At 36.6% G+C, this 18,829-nt stretch overlaps 1 protein-coding gene across 19 annotated transcripts in view; it reads right to left on the bottom strand.

The window, feature by feature from the left end:
- Positions 1-18,829, bottom strand: part of THRB (thyroid hormone receptor beta) — a 177,829-nt gene that overhangs the window by 32,268 nt on the left and 126,732 nt on the right. Inside the window, exon 1 of one of the 19 annotated variants that reach the window (XM_030008206.2) lies at positions 6,388-6,967. The exons of the other annotated variants lie outside the window; for them this stretch is intronic. Coding sequence (XP_029864066.1) covers positions 6,388-6,835 — 448 coding nt within the window. The 5' untranslated portion in view covers positions 6,836-6,967. Of the gene's footprint in view, positions 1-6,387; positions 6,968-18,829 lie in introns of those variants that run through there. 19 annotated transcript variants of the gene reach the window in all.

The raw sequence follows: 18,829 nt of genomic DNA, 5'->3' as shown, positions 1-18,829 counted from the left end.
CCCAGAGGGGATACGCTGAAAATCCTAAAATCAATAATCCTGTTTTTCAGCATTAAACCACAGAAAATCCAATAGTGCTGTGCTGATGACCCAAACAGTAGTCTAGTTTTACAAAATTTAGCAACTTAATCTGTCATCAGCTTTATTGATTTTGTTTTACAGAATTACATGCATGAATCTCCCCAGCCTTCCACACACACACAATCCTCCCCACTGCCTGGTAATGCATTTATGGGAAAGCAGCTTTTCTAAACTTCAGTGATTTGGGGAGGTAATTTCTATTGAGTTCAACAGGTGGGAAACTTCAAAATAATATAATCAGCAAAAAGAACACTGCTTAAATATTATCAGTAAGGTAACTGCTTTGCTATTCTGCTTTGTTATCTTTTATGTTTCAGTAATGAAGTACTTTTAGAAGTGCATCTTTTTCAACAACAGACTGAGTAGAATAAGGAGAGTTTTGCTCGCTTTGGCTCACCTATGAGCTATGAATACATCAATGCCGCTACAACAAAAACTACATGATCTTATAATTGCTTAATGCACCCCAAACCTCAATACAGTTAATATACCTTGTTTAATCAGCCATTCTTTTTAATCTAAAATAAATTATTTTATTTTTAACTTATATTAGCTGCTATTTGTTTTTTACTAGGCAAAATACATTTTTTCTTTACAGCACAGCTAAAATATGGGAAAACTTGTGAAGTCAGTAACAAGATGGTATTCCTCCTTAATGTCTGTTCTTATTATTAGAAAGCAGAATTATTACTGATTTGATAATGAGGTCTTAGTTTTCTTATTTCACTCATTTTAAACCATCTACAGGATTGCCAAAATTACCACGTAGGTTGGCCCTTTTTCATCTAGGATCTTAAGTATACATCTAACAACTTTGGTGAACGCACACCTAAATGGTCCTCAAAAGTTCAGTGAAATACGTAAGAACTGGGCATGACATGTACATATTTCTCCCCCTCCAATATTGTTTAATGTTTCAGTCTAGTGCAGGGAGCCAATGGAGATATGTTCTCCCTTCCAACATACAACCTTAACTAACCTATCTAAATAAGAAGCATTGCCAATTAGGATCTAATGTGCAGGCTAACACAATTCAGGATAAGTGCTTCTGAGGATCAGAGAAGTTAAAATTAATGCTTGGATTTTTTAATTTTGTTTCCTCTAACTATAAAAGAAGCATCTTTAACACACATTTTTAATTAACTTGCTCAGAAAATAATAATACATTTGGTAAGTCAAAATGAACTCTCTCAAGCTCCATTCTACTGAAGTCAATGAAGTTGCTTCCAAAATGAACTTATTCTTCTAAAACTCTGATAATTTAAACTAACATCTTACTTCATTAAGAGCACTAATAGTTACTGAAATCCCAGAATGAAAACACAAATGAACCCTCATTCTCCATGCTGTTTCTACCAAAGATCTAACTCAACAAATAGCATTGTGAAATACAATGTCAAAAAGCACACAATAAAAGTTAATTTTCATTTTAGCTCAGGCCCATGATCTAGATTTTACAAACAATGATTTTGTCTGTGATAAAACGCATGTCTTAGCCAAGATCCGATTTTTCAAGAACGGATGTTCAGCACTTCATAAAAACATGCCCGTGTTTCCTAAGAAACTCTGCAATAGTTGTTTACACAAAAACCCCCAAACCATACCCATTTATATGATCAGTTGGTAATACTGCAGTACATAGAAATGTAACACATACAACCTGCCGAGGTTACTTCTCCACACTTCCCAGACAGAAAACATTCCACAAGTGCAATACGTGGGTTGTTCTTTTACCACAAAATGATCTCCTGTACAGCTAACAGGAATTTATGTGAGAGCTTGCACAGAGGTGAGGCTGTATTTTACAGGTTAGCAGAGCAGAATACCTAGATACTTCTACACCACCCAGAAAAGCTTTGGAGAACTAGGCTTTAAATTCTTAGTGGGAATTTTTCCCCATGTGCATTTGTTTTGCCAGATGAGTCAAAATTCCTACAAATTTTCTCTTCTCTTGTTCTTTTCCCCCCAATTTGATTTAGGTTTGTTACTGAAAAACTAAACAGAATTGAGACTGTGTGTAGACAGAGCTGTCCCAGCCAGGACGGCACCTGAGGAGATGGTATCTCGATGTGGCACAGCCCATCACTTACTTTCTGTTCCAAAATAAAACCCTCAAACATTTCTTATTTTCTATTACTATGTCAATAATGCTTAGAAATGTGTCATATCTACTATTTTTGTCAGAATTACTGTAATACTGCAAGGGAATTAAATTACATGAAACTGTGAAGAATGAGGAGAAAAAGAAAAATGGATGAGAGCCTTTTCTGACAAAAAAAAAGAATGATAAACACTGCCAGGGAATGGGGGTTCCTTACCTGTAATATGGTAACATTAAAGAGGTTTATAGCACTGCAGATTGTTGTTCCCTTGGAAACAAATCAGTTCAAAAAACACGGCAAAGATTTAACATCCCTATTAAAACTGAAATATTTCTAAAATATTTTCATTTTAGTCTCTTAGCGTCCAATCCTCCAAGTCCTTTTCATGTATCACTTTGAATTAAATAATCTGATAAAAGACAGTCAGACAGGGTCTTTATCAAAAGTCTGAAAGTGGAGTGGAAAATAATATTAACAGCTTTTCTTTGTCTTGTATTCTGATTTGAATATTAGAGTCTTTAAATCATGTCATGTTGAGCTTTCATTGCCTTCAGCAATGTAGTTTCGCACTTGGAATTTTATTAGTTCACAAGTGTCTGATTATGTGAACACATGGAAATTAATCACTATCAGAATAAAACCACCGGGTGAGCAAACAGGCCAGTGATGAAACAGAAATTTTGATACTGCGGCAGAAGAAGATCCGAAGTTTGAACCCTTCACAGTCTGAGGTGTCAGTTCATTGTATTAAAAAAGGCAGAAATTACTTGCTGAACATGAGTCTTGAATGCCCCAAAGGTTTTGAAATACTCACCCTGGTGTAAATCAGAAGTAAGTGTAGTGCAGTCAGGGATATTACACTGGGTGGGCAGAAGTCAGGCCGAGAACGCCTGAAAGGAGATGTCTGCAGGAGAGACTGCCCTACACTAGACCATGCAGCTCTTCATCAACTCCTGTTTTAAAAATTCTGACTAAAACTTTTAATTATGAACAATCAAATGCCCCACTAAGCTGCACTTCTCTTGTGACTTAACTCAGTTACAAAACCGACTAAAATGAACCCACAGAAATGTTCAGGCAAGACGGCAATCCTGTGACTGATCCTCCTGACGGTACACCCCAACCGACTGAGATCCCCGACGCACAAAAAAGAAGCGTCATTCAGCACAATCCGCTCTGTTGTGTACCTCTGCTAGCTGCATCAATGCGCAGGTGGCATATTACCCCCAAGAGTCGTATTCTCCTGACCATTTCCAAACTGTGCACCCCTGGTCTAGAGTCCTGGCTATCTCAATGCTGCAGTGAGGGCCCCTATGTGCCACTTCTAAAAGGTTTGGCGGTGTCAGCATGTGGCAGGTATCGCAGAGCATTCAAGTTAGTCAGGGCAGAGTGCCACTTCTAAAGTGGCAAATGGAAGGATCTTATGTTGGTTGTGCTCATACTTTATGAATACAGATGAATAAAAATCCAGTATTTGGTCAACAAGTTTTGCACATTTGAACATGTAGTTGCAAGGATTAAACATACCTTTCCAAACTCTTAACAGTTATGTACACTTGTATTATCAGCAACTAGTTTTGTAATATGTATTTTTACATGTTACAAAATAATGGTTAAATTTCCTATTTATAGATTTTCTTGTTGCCTGCATTCTCTCAGCCACCTCTGATGAAGGTTATGGGGAAAAAAAATTAGATCACAGCTCCTCAAGGAGAACACAAATCTGCACTTTCAGGAATCACACCACATAACATGGGACACATCCCAGACAGTCCCTATCTTTTCATATCATAAAAAAATATACTGAAAACTCTAACAGCTTTTGAGAAGAAGTACTAATGTGGCTTCTGCAACACACATCATTTGTCAAATACAGCCATCTCTGTGCCCACATGATAAGTTACCACTTCTCTTTAATGTATTTATTTGCACTTACTCATTCACTTTATGTACTACGATCAGAGACTCCAAATGGTCCCTCAAAAATATGACTATGCAAATTTATTGTTATAGATTAAACTAAGAAAACCTCAAACATCAGAATCCAAAATAATACCGAGCACTTACAAGAACAGAAAATTAACTCTATATAGTATTTATCTTATTTTGAAAACAATACTTGTGACTAAATCAGAAAGTATGTAGAATTATGGAATTTTAGTGCTGTAAAGTTACAATAGCATTTGACAGTTCTTGGATATGTCTCAGCGGAATCAAAGACATTAAAAATTGTCATTTTATCACCACTATATTTATTATAGCAAGCGATACAGTTGAGGGAAAAAGAGCTAAAGCTTTCTGGCATAAAATAATTCCTTTGAGTCTGCAACAGATGCAGCAAGCTTCAAACTAGCTGCCCCTGGTTTAAACCTGAGGAAAATCTTTCTTACACAATAGCACACCTCTTTTCCTAACGTGTATTAAGTCAGTTCTTTCTCTAAAAGCGCTTCTCTCACAAAACCTGCTGTACCTTGGTTATGACATGACACTAAATTTGTATGTGACTCATAAAATGCCAGTATGATGTGCCTTTTATTGAAACACTTCAGACTCATTAGTCTGTTTGGATAACAAAGAATGTCATAGTTTATATTTAAATGTTCAGATTCACTACAAATCCAGTTCTCCCTGAAAATATTTGACACCTTGAATAAATTTGGTTAAAAGAGAATGGAGCTTGCTCTTTCACGATCAAGACTCTTCCAGGGTTCATGGTTGCTTTTTCTTGCACTAGTTCCTTGCACCGTTCACGACGTGTAGGTAGCACACGGTCTTGTCAGAAAGCATTTGCTCCCTGAGAGGTTTGCCAACAAACCGGCTAACAAAATTCTTTGAATAGTGTTTGACCACTTTTAAAATGGTCTCTGAGCAAATATTGCAAAGAGTAATTATAGACCTGTGACCCAGACAACCCAATTTGTTAAGTCTCCCCATATCTTATAATTGGAAGACCCTGTTAGCAGACATCAGTTAATTACACAGCTTATCTCTTGAGAAAGTAACCGTCAATACTTAAAACATGTACCTTTTCTGAGTCATTCCCTACCACAACTCCACCAGAACACTTCCAAGGTAAAAAGTTCCATTTGTTCAAAAATAAAACAGAGCAGAAAGCTAGCTAATGTAGCTTGACACAACATAATTAACAGACTCTTGGATGGGACTGTCTGGGTTTGGCAGCCTCCTGACAGCCCTTAGTAAGACGTTAAAGCGATCAACACCTGACATCTGTTAGCAAAGAGGCATTCTGAGGTAAAGAGCAACTAAATCTAAAGAAATCAGGTACTTAGACCAGTTTAACTTTTACATGAGGTGATATCCTGCCTGACATTGTAATCTTTCTTCCTGGAGTGATGCAAGACTTAATAAAAGAAAACAACTTGTAGTCCCTCCTTCCCAATATGCAGTAATTATTTTTTAGGCAAAGAACAATGAAGAACTATCTATCCCATTTTAAAAAGGAATAAAAATAACTTAAGCACTAAATTTGTGCTAATACCTAAGCAACTGTGATTCTTTAAAGGAATTCCTTCAATGCTGCACTGATGTGAACAAAAAAGCTACCTGAAAGAAAATGGTTAATTCTCCTGACTACTGAGGCAAAGAATATTCATAACAAGAAGTTCCATTTATTTGAGTTCTGTACGTGCGCTTACTGAGGCTTTGGGGATGGTTAATAATAAGAAAGAAGAAAAGATAAACAACACAGTCACAGGTGAGAGATGAACACCCTGAAAGTAGTAAAAGAATGCTTTCATTTGCCTTTGCATTTTTAATGTATCAAGGATATGCTTTATTTAAAAAGGCCAACTTCAGAAAAGATTTTTTGATCAGCTTATCAAGACCGTAAAAGAGAGAGACAAATTTTTAAAGGGCTAAAGGAATAGATATTATTTTATGTTTGGTATCACACAGAAAACCCCAGTAAGTACTCATCACATTGTCATCAGGGCTCTTCACAAAGCTATTGAATTGAGTAAAAGGGAATACTAAAAATCACAATTATCCCTCCTGGAAAAAAAAAAAAATTAAAATTAAAAACATTGGTAATAAGAAAACGCCTCCCACATAATAATGCTTTTACCAATGGCCAAACCCCTGACCATAAACAAAGATAAAACAACCTGATGAGGGTTTTTTGGTTTTTTGTTTTTTTTTTTTTTAATACAGCGTTTGCTGTGCTCTGCATAATAATGCCAGTTACCTTTACACTTTTTTTCTTCTTTTTGGTACTCCTGGGCACTTGACATGACTTGAAAGTTTGCTTTTGTATGGCCTGGCTGTAAAATTTTGCTAGTCCAAGTTGAAGCATGTCGACATTGCGAAAGCTGCTGTCCATTCCTCTGGATATCATAATTTTTGGAGTGTCTTTTCCTACACAAACGGTCTTCTGCTATGCCCACTACATTCCATTTCTGATTTCTGTCAGGAAGGTGAATCAGTCTGTCCCATGACAGGAGGCCACGTCCTGGATGTTTGGCAAATACTGCAGGGCTACAAACTGTTGGCATTGCCAAAATCTTGCTCAGGTGTGGAGTTTTGGAAAGCAAGTGGTTCCCCAGCTCTCCTGATGCCGTGGTATTCCTGTGCATCTCCACTTGACCGCACTGATACGATGCAGAGCCTTTCAGCCATGCCCATTCAGCCACCATAGTTCCCCTTCGGTACAAGTAAATATAAAATTTTCCCGTCTGAAGCCTGAACAAGTAGGCAGATCTATGTGGACAGGCTAACACTAGATGTAACTTTCACAACATCACAACTACAACATGGGCCTCAGGGCAAGTTACCACCAATTTATTGCCTTGCTCATATGATCATTTGAGGTCTTGTAGGTCGAGGCTGGTCGTGAACAATTTTCAGATACTTAAAACACAAAACATCAAGGATTCAGCCTTGTTTGACTTTGCTCTTATCGTAGGCTGACCTGAGGGACACTCTGTTACCTAAGTGTGACATTCTTATGTGGGCATGCTTAGCAGTTCCGCTTTTGCTACCTACTGCCTTTCTCTAGCTGTGGTCACAGGGGAGTATCAGAGACGCTAATTTTATCACAGGACTATGGACATTTGGGTCCAGTGTAGATAATAAACAATACTAAGGCTGCATGACTTGATCTAATTAGTCATAATAATTAATCAAATTTATTTATTCTTTGATAGAGAAGAAACTGAGCTACCACTAGTTGATAAATCTGTAAAACTAAATATAGCCCATCTTCTATTCTTGGGTAGCAAAACTAAATGCTATAGAAATGACACATCAGAGATGATATTCCACATTTAAAGAAATTATTTTATTTTATATGTATAAAAATTCAAATACAAAACAGCTTTCTAACTTGCATATAGAAAATAGCAAATTCCAGACATTTGATGACTGATATCCACTGTGGTTTTAATCATAGAAAGATTCTGCTATTTTAACAGACCTAAGAGTTAATTTTACATACATTTCACTCAGTAAAGTAATTCATATACCTATTAGTAAATAAGTGCATACTAAGTCAGTAATTTCCTGATAAAAATGATTAAAAATAACTTTGGATTTCAGTTACCAGATCTATGATACTATTGCTGTTTCTGAAAGTTTTGTCTTAAGACTTCTCTAAAGTGAAACATCGCTAATATAGGATATATTCAGAAGACTTAATTATGGTTAGTTTTAAATACTGTTATCCTGTGTTAATCCCTGATAGTACATATAGCTTTCCTCAATATCTTATTTAATTTTAAATGTAAATGCATACGTTTTTTTCTGCTGGGAGTGTAAGCTCACCTGATATTTGCAGTGAGAAGTCCATTCCTTCTACTCACTGTATCTCAGCTGGACATCAACAACATGAATTTGTGTGAGAAACTATCTGGCAGCACAGACTTCAATGCATAGGGCAGGTAAGTTAACTACAGAATTTGCATTTACCTGCTTACTTCTGGCTTTATAGATCTGCTCTTAGTTCAGACTTGATTTTCTTAGTAAAATTAAAAACTAACCGTAAATGCAGGTCATATGGCAAGAGAATATCACTTGTAGGAGGACAATCAGATTTAAAATAGAATAGTGAAAGTAACCCAGAAAATACTAGGCAATTTTAAAAAAATTAAAAGAGCAGAATATAAAACTTTTTTTCATAATTTGAACACTTTTGTATCTTCTAGACTTCATAATAAATTTAAGCTCAGAGGGAGAGACTGGATTGTTCTGGCAAGACCCTCTGGGAGCTGCACAGAACTTCCCTGTAAGATCTGAACCGAACTTGGCCACTTCACTCTTCTTGGCACGGAGAGGAACTGTGCACTATAACCCACTCTGCCACTAGGCTTTGTGCAACCTCAGATAACGTACCCTTCAGTACAAGGCTATTCTCCTCTTCCTTGTCTTCCTTCATGTTCTAGTTACCTCCCTGCATGGATAATATTGCATCTTTATATAAATGCAAGACTCAGGCATGTGCAATATGTATATAAAAAATATAGGCATTTCTACAATTCACTCATAAATAGATACTTCCATGCTTTGTTGATTTCTTGAGCAGACTACTGATCCCACACAATTCTCAACCCTGTTTAAAAAAAGTCAGTTATATCTTCAGTTACTCAGTTCTTGCTATTAGTCCTGGAAATGAGATCAGTGATTCATAACCCAGGCTGTTAAATCTTGTTAGGCAAAAATTTCTGTATCTTTTTCCCAAGTTTATCTTTGATATTAAAGGTCATCTTTGCTGTCTTTTAGCCTATGAGGATTTGCTATACCTTTGATTTTAATTAAAAAACATACACTCACCACAATGGTAAAACTTTTGTTCCCCAAGGATTCAGAGAAGATGTTACACAAGGTTTACAGATTTTTAACTTTAGCAAGGAACTCTAAAACCATCCTTAACTTAAAAAAATAAAATTAAAACATTTTCCAATTTCTGTGTTTGCAAAGCATCTGTGCGATTTTAAAATATGATTCTAGACACATTTAGACTATGAGAAGAAACTGATTCTATTATAGCTTCCATCATTTGGAATTTGCCCAGGCATAGTTTACAAAGGCTAACCCAACATCAAGCAGCTTTATCCTCTCTTTTCCTTTTAGTTCTCTCTGAAATTTGTCTCACTATTTTGACTCCTATGTTAGCTGCAGTTTATTTAATTTCATGAGCTTCCACTTTATTTCACAAATTCCCTTCAGTCACCAGGGACATTTTACATTCAAATTTTGCTAGACGAGGATTAAGTTCTAAGGACCTACCACTGAGGGGTCCCATCTATTGTCTCCTTTTCTTATACTCCTATACTGTGGCATAGCAGGTATGTCCTAAATTACCATTTAGCTTATTAAAATGTTAAATTAGAGTTTCACTATAGGACAACATTATTTTTTCTACTCCTTTTGTTTTAACATATCTTGCCTGAATGCCTCAAAAGCTTTTTTCTTTCTTTTTTTTTTTGGCAACAGAGAATGCAGTTTAAATCTCCTACATCTGCTCTTGGTTTTGTCAAACCAAAACCCTTGATAAAGGATGATAATGTAATTTTGTCTGAGCTCCCTAATTGTAAGAGAAGCATCCCTCTCTCTCCTTCTAGCTACTGTTAACATGGCTATAATCAAGGCAGAAAGAAGTACAGCCTACTGGGATGAATCATGACTAAAACCACAGGCCCTATTTCAGAGTAAAGAGGGACTAGTAAGAAGGGCCTTGAGCTCTTCTCGTCAACGTAAGTAAAGGAATCATCAAGCAATTTCAGAGATATAAAAGCAGCACATCGTAGCAATAACGGGCATCTGAGCAGTTAACAGTTCGAAAGACTTTTTCAAGTTCCCATCAGAGTGTCTTTAAAAGTAAGTTTTTTTTACAGAAGCAGAAGAGTTTTAGCAGATGAAGTGCCCATTGAGCTAAACTAATAGGACAGCTGAGGAGAATCCCTCAGAAATTGTTTATTACAGCCCAAGACAAAGAGTCCTAATGGGTGATAGTAAAGGTTGGCTTGTTCTCAGATATGCAGTGTTATCTGAATGTCAGTATATAAAGGACTATAAAAACAATGGAACAATTCATTTGTTTTCCTCTCAGTTATATGCTTTTTTCCCTACTTCTCTACTAGTATCTGCCAACAGTGGTGAAGGAAGAGATACAAAAATCCTTTCCCTTCTTCAGTACATCTCAAGAAAAGGGAGTCATAACTTGTTTTTCCAGAAAGACGGGAGTGGTAGCCAGCCAGCCAGGAGGACAGCGTTTCTTGCTGGAATGAGCTGTGTACCTATTCTGAACTTTGACCCTGACAAAACCTGAGGATGCACAGCACAGGACCAAAAAGCACACTGAAAAGACTGCCTGTTCCCTGTGCTCACCACAACAAACCTAGAGGCATCGCACTAACTCTCCCTGCTGTGCCCTGACAGCTACCCCCATCCTTCCTAGCTCGGGATCTGCCCTGTTACACTCAAGACTGGCATTTGTATTACTGTTATTACCATTACTGCTTTATACTGCAGTAGCTCCAGTTGAACAGCTAGATCCATTGGTGATGAAAGCTGCTGTGTGACCACACAGGCAATCAGTCCCTGCTCCTCAGAGACTACATTGCTCACACTTTTTTGGGGAGTGCAAACATTTCTTTTTCACCCTCAGGAACAGGCTATCACTTAGTTTCGACGCAAAAGGTAAATCAACAGTTCTGGGATGTCAGAGGATTGCTGTTTTTACAGTTACAAAGACACTTCCTCTCTCAACAGAAATTTATTTTATATTCCAAAACTGCTCACAGCCTGTAAGAATTTCAACTTGTAGCTGATCAAAATAGTAGCAGTAGGTGAATATACTAGCAGTCTCTGAATTGTCATTAACTTACTTGATTGCAAAACATAAGATTGACAAAAGCGATTCTTATATAAAGTTTTGCCTCTTCTCATATTTGAAGTTACTGAAAACAGAGCAGCAAAGGCAACAGCACTTCACTGTTTTTTTTTTTAAAAAAAACATTGAAGTATGCAAGCATCTAAGGACACTGAAGTGGGTTGGCTTCAGAGAGATCAACTAAGGCAAATGTAATCAGGATTAGGACTGAGGGGTGCATAGTAGGTTGATCAAGCAGCCTAGCTTTGTATGGACCCGGTCCAATAACACTAGATGATTTTTACTTACTGACTTAAGAAAAAAAGAAAGCAGGCTACAATTGAATGACATCTCCCCAGAAAAACTAAAACCCGATTCATGTTTTGTACAAGCATTTTAAAGCACACAAAGTAACTATAAGTAAAAGCATGTAAAGCTTTCATGTGTGTTTGTGCTGGGAATGATAAAACTATCTGTGCCAGACAAGGCTAAGGTTTCGTTTCTTCTCACCAATGTTGCAGTCAGCTCACAGCATTTTCTTTTCTTTCCTTTATTTTGCTTCTCCTCTCCTCTTCCCCTCTCCTTTCCCCTTTCCCTTCCTTCCATTTTCTCCCAAATAACACCATAGCATTTTCTTCTTATTCTTCCTTATCAAACAGGAAAACACTTCACAACTCAGTTTCTCAACTTTTATACTAGGTTTGTGTGATCCTTGAATAAGCAGAAGGATGGAGCACAGCTAATACAGACTAGCCAGATTCTTCTTTATAAATATGCAAAACCTGCCTCCATATAATGTGTTAAATAAAACTTTTGATGACATGTGATTTCTTTCCTAAATTTTAAAGTGTAAAAATGACAACGACTGTAAGAAAAAATTGTACAATGAGAGAAAGAGACTCTAGCAGGTGAAACTAGTGATGTCTACTGAAAGCACCAGGTGGTTTCCAGTATTTCAGAAAGATGTGTGCATGTGTACGCTTGTGGAAGTAAACAGAGCCAGGATTATTTAATGCAGGACTGTTGTACTGTTACTCGCTTTAACAGTGGCAATATTATAAAATATTTAAATATTACGTTTTAGAATATGGCTTTCAATATAAATTAAATGTCAATATTTTCAAACAATCTTTTGGACAAAAATTATATCATCATGAAAGAAGAGTGCGCAGATATTCCAATAAACTTTGTAAAGAGTTTTTAATGAGTAAGAAAAGGTAACATTAAGAAACTTGCAATATACAGTGTAATAGCTTTATCCTTGTTCTTGCTGACAGTTATCTTAATGAGCTCCTTAGTGTGAACCAGTGTAATTGTTTTTTAAAAACACACTGAATTTCTATTAGCTATTAAAATAATACTAGACATATATTTATCTCATCAAGAACCTGGGCTTGACATTATGCTCAGATTTCTAAACATAAGAAAAAATTAATCAGAGGAAAAGAATATCCAGAAGAACGTGACAGCTCATCTGTAAGAACCAGAGGCAGGTTCTGAGCATGGAGAAGCAAATGGTTCAGGTTTTGGTATGTAAAGAGCTATCTGAAACCCTCTCCTTAGAAAAATGAACAGGAGTTGTGTACCCAAATAAGGAATCTCATGACAGCTACAGATACAATAAAAATACTGAAAGAAACGAATGACCAAAGCTATATGGGAAAAAGCAGTAAGATACCGGGATACACAGTGGACCTAGAAAGGTGACATTAACCAATAGAGTCACATAGATGCTAAATGCATTTGACCCTCTCATAATTCTGTACAACACATGGGAGGGAGTTTTTCTGAGAACAAGGTATACCTGAGCATGGCAGCACTGTTCAAACCACAGGGCTCGCCTGGTTACTGTTCTCCAACAGGAGCCATAAGAGGATACCCGAGGAAGAGTAAGAACAAAGCAAGCATGTATGAGAGTTCCCACCAACAGACTCCGGATCCCCAGCTACTTGTCAGCCCAAGGGATTGCCTGAGTCCCTCTAGCCTATCTAAACTGTAGTAATACCCAAGGTATCTCTCTTTGAAGTGCAGCCCAGTCTCTTCTTGCATATACTTCTTGCATTCACAACACCCTTTGGCAAGGCGCTCCAGAATCTGTCTCTCTTTAATGTGCAGAACCACCTCCCTCTGTTTCAAACTAAGATTAATTTGATGCCCAACAGACAGCGATTCACCTCTCCAGCACTCATTTTACCGACTACTGCTTGTGTGAATATGGGAATGCTAATGTTTTTTTACACTCTTTGTATTATGTTAGGTAATTCTTTTAATGCCTGGGAACCTACTAAAGTAACAGTGAGAAACCAAAACACCATTTCCAGATTACAGATCAAAATACCATAAAATCTTTAAAAACGTGTAAGTTACATTGAAACCATTTGGGAAATCACTCAAATCACTTCCAATCAGTACCATCGTTTTGTAAAATCCAGATTCTGAGTACTGCTTTTGCCATGAGCTTTCCAATCTGTTCACATGGTCTTTCCTCAACCCCACATTAGACTTTCCACCCCTTCCCACCAAGGAATGGACAATATATTTGGCCACTATTTACTAAGAGCAAATCCTGAGGATATGTGCACATAATTGGAGGTCTTTGTTTTTTCAAGGTGATGAAACAGTTCAAGCTATTTTAGTTCTAGAGTTGCTTAAAGAGATACCCCGTATCTTGAAATAACACCTCCTGTTCAAGGACGGAGGTTTCAGCAATGGCCAGGTAAAAAAAAGAGGTACTAAAACTAGCAGCGTTGACAAATATGTAATTTGTGAAAGACAAAAAAACCCCCCAAACAAATAAAGTTTGCCCAAATAATGCAGTCAAAGGCTTCTTCAGAAAGACAGACAGACTGGGATCTGAGGAGAGAATTCTTTAAAATTTGAAATAAACTGAAGCTTGGTACAGGTCTAAAAGGTTGTCAGACACGTGATCACATACATAACAAAGCAGATCTGAAAGTCTGGCCTTCATGTTTTGCAACCTTTAAACATTTCCTTAAACATTTGTCTTCTTTTATGATAAGCACTGTAGCAAATCTGATGCTTTTAAAGAACATAATCAGAAATGCATTTAGGGAATGTAAAAGGTATTTTGTTTATATGGCAATAACTGGAAAATGCCCAATTGGATAGTAGCTTTCCTATAGTTCATCGACAGCTTTACATTTGGCACAAAAAAATTACAGTCCTCTCTACATACAGGACTGCATATCAAGGACAAGTACTCTAAGTTCATTGTTCTGACACACAGTCATCAGAACTGAACAGCAGTCTGTGGTCAGGCTTATGAAGACCATAAAATGGCAGGCTGCAACTCCTGTGGCAAGCACAGCAAAGGGAAGTGCTTCATTTTATAGGCTAGTGCATAAGACTTAGAAGAAACACACGGACATTTTGGGGTTTTTAATTAACTATTTTAAAAGGTTTTTGCCTGTGAAAGTATGTTTTGTATTGACAACACTATGCACTCCTAACTGATGGCAGCAGTGAAACACAGTGTTACACAGTCTAAGAATGATACTCAACATTTCAAACACAGGCCTGCTCCCATCAGAAATAAATTTCAGAAAGACAAGTTAACAAGAAGTAGCACCTCTGGTTTAAATAAAATTATTATAGAAAGGGACTAAGTATACTGACAAATTATTGAAAAAAAAATAGAAAAGGAAAAAAATATCAGCACTAACATAATGAAACATACTTAAGAAAATAGCTAGCAGATGTTGCAAAGGTAAAAAAAATACTTGTTTGTTTTTTCTGTTCTTTGTGAAATCTAACCAGATCCAAAATTTTTGAAAAATGTGTGTATCTTATCTGGAAAATGTAGCAGGTATCCATGAGTTGTAAACACCAAATTTAAACACCTTTAGAAACACATAATCATAAGATCTTGTTTCTCCTAAAGAAAAAAAAACACTCTTTAAAGAGTCTTTTTTCCTCCCATGAAGGGAAAGAAAACCCCAACACATTATTAAAGAATTGCATAAAAAATTGAAACATTACAAAATGTTACACAGACTACTTGCCTTTTGAAACTTTTGGATTTATATAGCACTTTTTGAAAGCACTTTTTAAAACATTAAAGTTTGAAACAAAAAAGTTAAAATTAAACCAGAATGTCTGTAACCTAGAACTTACCAAGTGTGATATTTTTAACTGCATATTCAAAAATACGCTTCTAAGTAATAAGAGCCATCATGGAGTGATTCATAGCTTCATGCAAAAACATCCCACAATATAAATCTTGTTAACCTTTTGAAAATCCCCAAAAGCTCATTACAAAGCTGCTGAATCCTGGCGTAACAAAACCTTATATTAAAGTATTTACTGTCCTTCTAAAAAGTCCATTACTTAAAAGAAATAATAGCCGGATTTTATCATGGTCTGGCAGACGAGAAGTGTCAGACAGTGATGTATATCAAATTAAATTATCCTAGGAAAATCACTGTAGAAATTCAGGAGAAATAATTTCTCAACTGATGTTACACAATAAACTGTTCTCCATCTGAATTAATGACAAGTTTACAGGGTAATGAGCATTACAGTGAAAAGACTCATGAAGAAAAAAGGTGGTACCTTTCCTATCCTATTACTTTTCCCAGTTCTTGGAAACTACATGCAACACCCTTGGAGACACTGGTTTTCAAATGGATTTGTTGCACAAAAGCTGATTAATTTTCTTCTCCAAATGAGTGACCTGTTACAAGAAATGCTGCATATTAAATTCTACTTACTGAAAACATGCATTTATGACATTTAAATTATATTCCCTAATGTAAGCACTTAATTTTATTATAAATCCTATCTTGATCTAACTTTACAGTCATTACCAAATAGAACAGTGTGAATATTTGAGAGTAGAAGTACAATGTCTGAGTCGATTATGAAACTCCAAGTAAAAGCAGAGTAAAATCCTAGCCTTACTGAAGTCAGTGAAAGAGCTACTGCAGACTTCACAGACACTGCTATTACATTCTTTGCATTCAATCTTCATCTGCCATGAAGGTGAAATTAATGAGATTTACTGTATTCTACAAATACTATTTTCTGGTTTTAGAACCCATTCATGAATTCCTTCTTCAGTTCTCACTCCAGTAAATGAAGTAAGACTAAGATCTGTCTCAGGGGTTGTCCTGCATTTTGGGAGAAAATGTACAGAAGGAAGCCTTCAGTGATAGATTATTGCCAGTGAATAACAATTATTGCCACTGAATAGTGATGCTAAAGCCATAAGCTTCACTACAGTATTTAAACAGCAAGAATTTTTTAATGAACTATGTTACATACTGATTTATTTGAAAGTACTATCTTCTCAATGAGAAAATAATACTTTCCAACTTTTAAATTTTTCTATTCTACTGTGCCAATGAATGGCAGAAAGACTTGTAGTTATTGCTAAGATAGTACTAATTTTTAAAATGCTTATATTTTTTTTCCCAGGTATTACTTTGTGGACAGTAATTGCTGGTACCAACTGTAGAGCTGCTGATGAACTATGGGGGGGAGCATCCAATCAGTCATTTTCCACTTATTTCTATTTAAAAAAAACCCCAAACATATTTTACTTACATTCCCTAAATGCATTTTTGATGTTGTTCTTTAAAAGCATCAGATCTGCTGCAGCATTTATCATAAAAGACAACGAACATTTAAAAAAATCAGTTTTCAAACCAGGAAAGCTAAACTTCAGATTTGCTTTGTTACATTTATGTGTGTGATCACTCATCTGAAAACTATTTATTTTAGGCATGTACCAAGCTTCAGTCTATGAGAACAGAATGCGCCTGTCTCAGACTTAGTACTCAACTGCAAGACATATTATGTCCAGCTCTCCCTCTCCAGAAGCATCCCTTTATCTCAATGTTTGGTCATCATCTGAGTTATGTGTACATAAAACTGGTTAGGCAAGTTTTGACACTTAGAACTGGCAGAGTTGCAAAAGTATACTGACAAGCACAGTGTTTACAAAACCTATAGGTCCAGCTTTTCACTTGTCAGCTTCTAATGTCATCAAGTATCCAGTATTAGGCGTTCATTAACTCCATGTATATCGCTGTGCGAAAAGGAAGAGTAGTTTGGACTTCATTAACTCAACATTTGCCTTTCAGTTTATCTTTCTGCATGCAAAAATTGTACCTGTAGCATTCATTTTGCTTTTTATTTTTAATTTTATTTACTTTCAAGTAAGGGCTTCTACACTTCTGAAATCTTTCCATGTTACCCATAACTTTGAAGTTCCTGGAATACTTTTGGAAAACTTGAACTCTATTAAAAGCTATAAGCACATACAATTAGAGATGTGTGCCATAAAATAATCACAGCAGTATGTGTTTTTAAAGCTGAGATGTCAAAATATTCAAAATATTTTTCCTATGGCAACTGCAAAATGTAGTAAAGCCTAGCTTCACTACCAAAGGCCAAATTCTACAATCTTCTGTCAGAAAAACTTCTCTAGATTGCACTAGAAACTGGAGGCTTTTGGGCAGTGCCTACAAGAGGAAAATTCTTACTGCAGTAAAAAAGTAACATATGGGCAGAGAAATTTTCTATCAAAAAAATCAGAATAATACAGCCTATTATTTTAGGCAACTGGTTTGGTTTTGGATTAGATTCTGTTCTCATATTCCAGTGACTCAGTAACAGAATCTAAGCTTTCATTTTCATTCATTAGGAAAGGGGTCCTGTCTGGCTCTGGATGGTGGTATTTATGCAGTTTTTATAGAGTTTGAAAGATTTTTATTTCATCCATGCTTCTTTTCACATTCACACTCATGTAGGGAATTTCATTCCTATAATGAGAAACAGAAAATATAAACCGCTCATAATGAAAAGTGCTGGACATCTACAGCTGTACCAACAGTCATCTTCTGCAATGAACCTTTTATTTTGCCTGGCAATTATTCTCTTTGCACATATTTGTTCTGCCCACTTCTTTCAAAAGTAATGCAGAAAAGGTAGGTCCTTCCAATTAGGCTTTGTGTTTCACTGAGCTTAGCAGAGCTGCCCTGCCAGGGGGAAGTCCAGGGAGACAGGTCTGGTTAGAGTGCTACTAGGAATTCTCCATAACCCCCCCCTCCATAGGAAGCTAAACCCCAAACAAATAAGGTAAGGATAAACTGGGTACACTGCATTTCCTTCCCCATCTCTTGCCATCAAATAGCACAAGCTACTAATTGCTCCCTCCAAAACCACAGCAAAATCAAGCCCTGTAGTAAAAGGTCAAACAATACACTTTAACATGAGACAGAAGAGAGCACAACAAAGAGCTAGAGAGACCCAGTTACATGTTAATGCTTTAAATTCTTCCAAAAGAGGTATTTGCTAAATGAAATTATAATGCCTAGAATGCCTGCAGAAGAATGCAAAAACACTTTACTGGGCCCTGCCAATGTAGCCTAAGGATACTAACTCCTTCCCAGTCCTCATGTGGTGGTGATGGTAATCCAGAGCCTGACACACCAACCAAGGGTCAGGTATTCCACTTCATTCCATGAAAAGCCTTGATGCCCTCTGCCTCCTCCACCTTATATTCATCTGTGCCTAACCTCCGCTTCAATGGACAGCAAAGAAACCATAAAAATAGAAGTAAAATGACACATCTCTGTATATTATAAAATAATACATTTTACTATGAAAGCATGCATTTAAATAATACTCTGTTTCTCCCCATGATTTTTACTCTCTACCTCGTATCTAGGACCCTGAACTTAAAAGACCAGCTTTGCTGGTGAATGCAGTTGCTACCCCTTGCTGGCCAATACAAAAGCATGGGAGCCTTCTAGGGGAAAGGAAAGGATATTTGATCTGTCCAGCCAGTAAAAATAAA

Source organism: Aquila chrysaetos, chromosome 3 (genome assembly GCF_900496995.4).
Source record: "Aquila chrysaetos chrysaetos chromosome 3, bAquChr1.4, whole genome shotgun sequence".
Classification (NCBI taxonomy): Eukaryota; Metazoa; Chordata; class Aves; order Accipitriformes; family Accipitridae; genus Aquila; species Aquila chrysaetos.
This window is presented reverse-complemented; position numbering and strand designations above follow the sequence as displayed.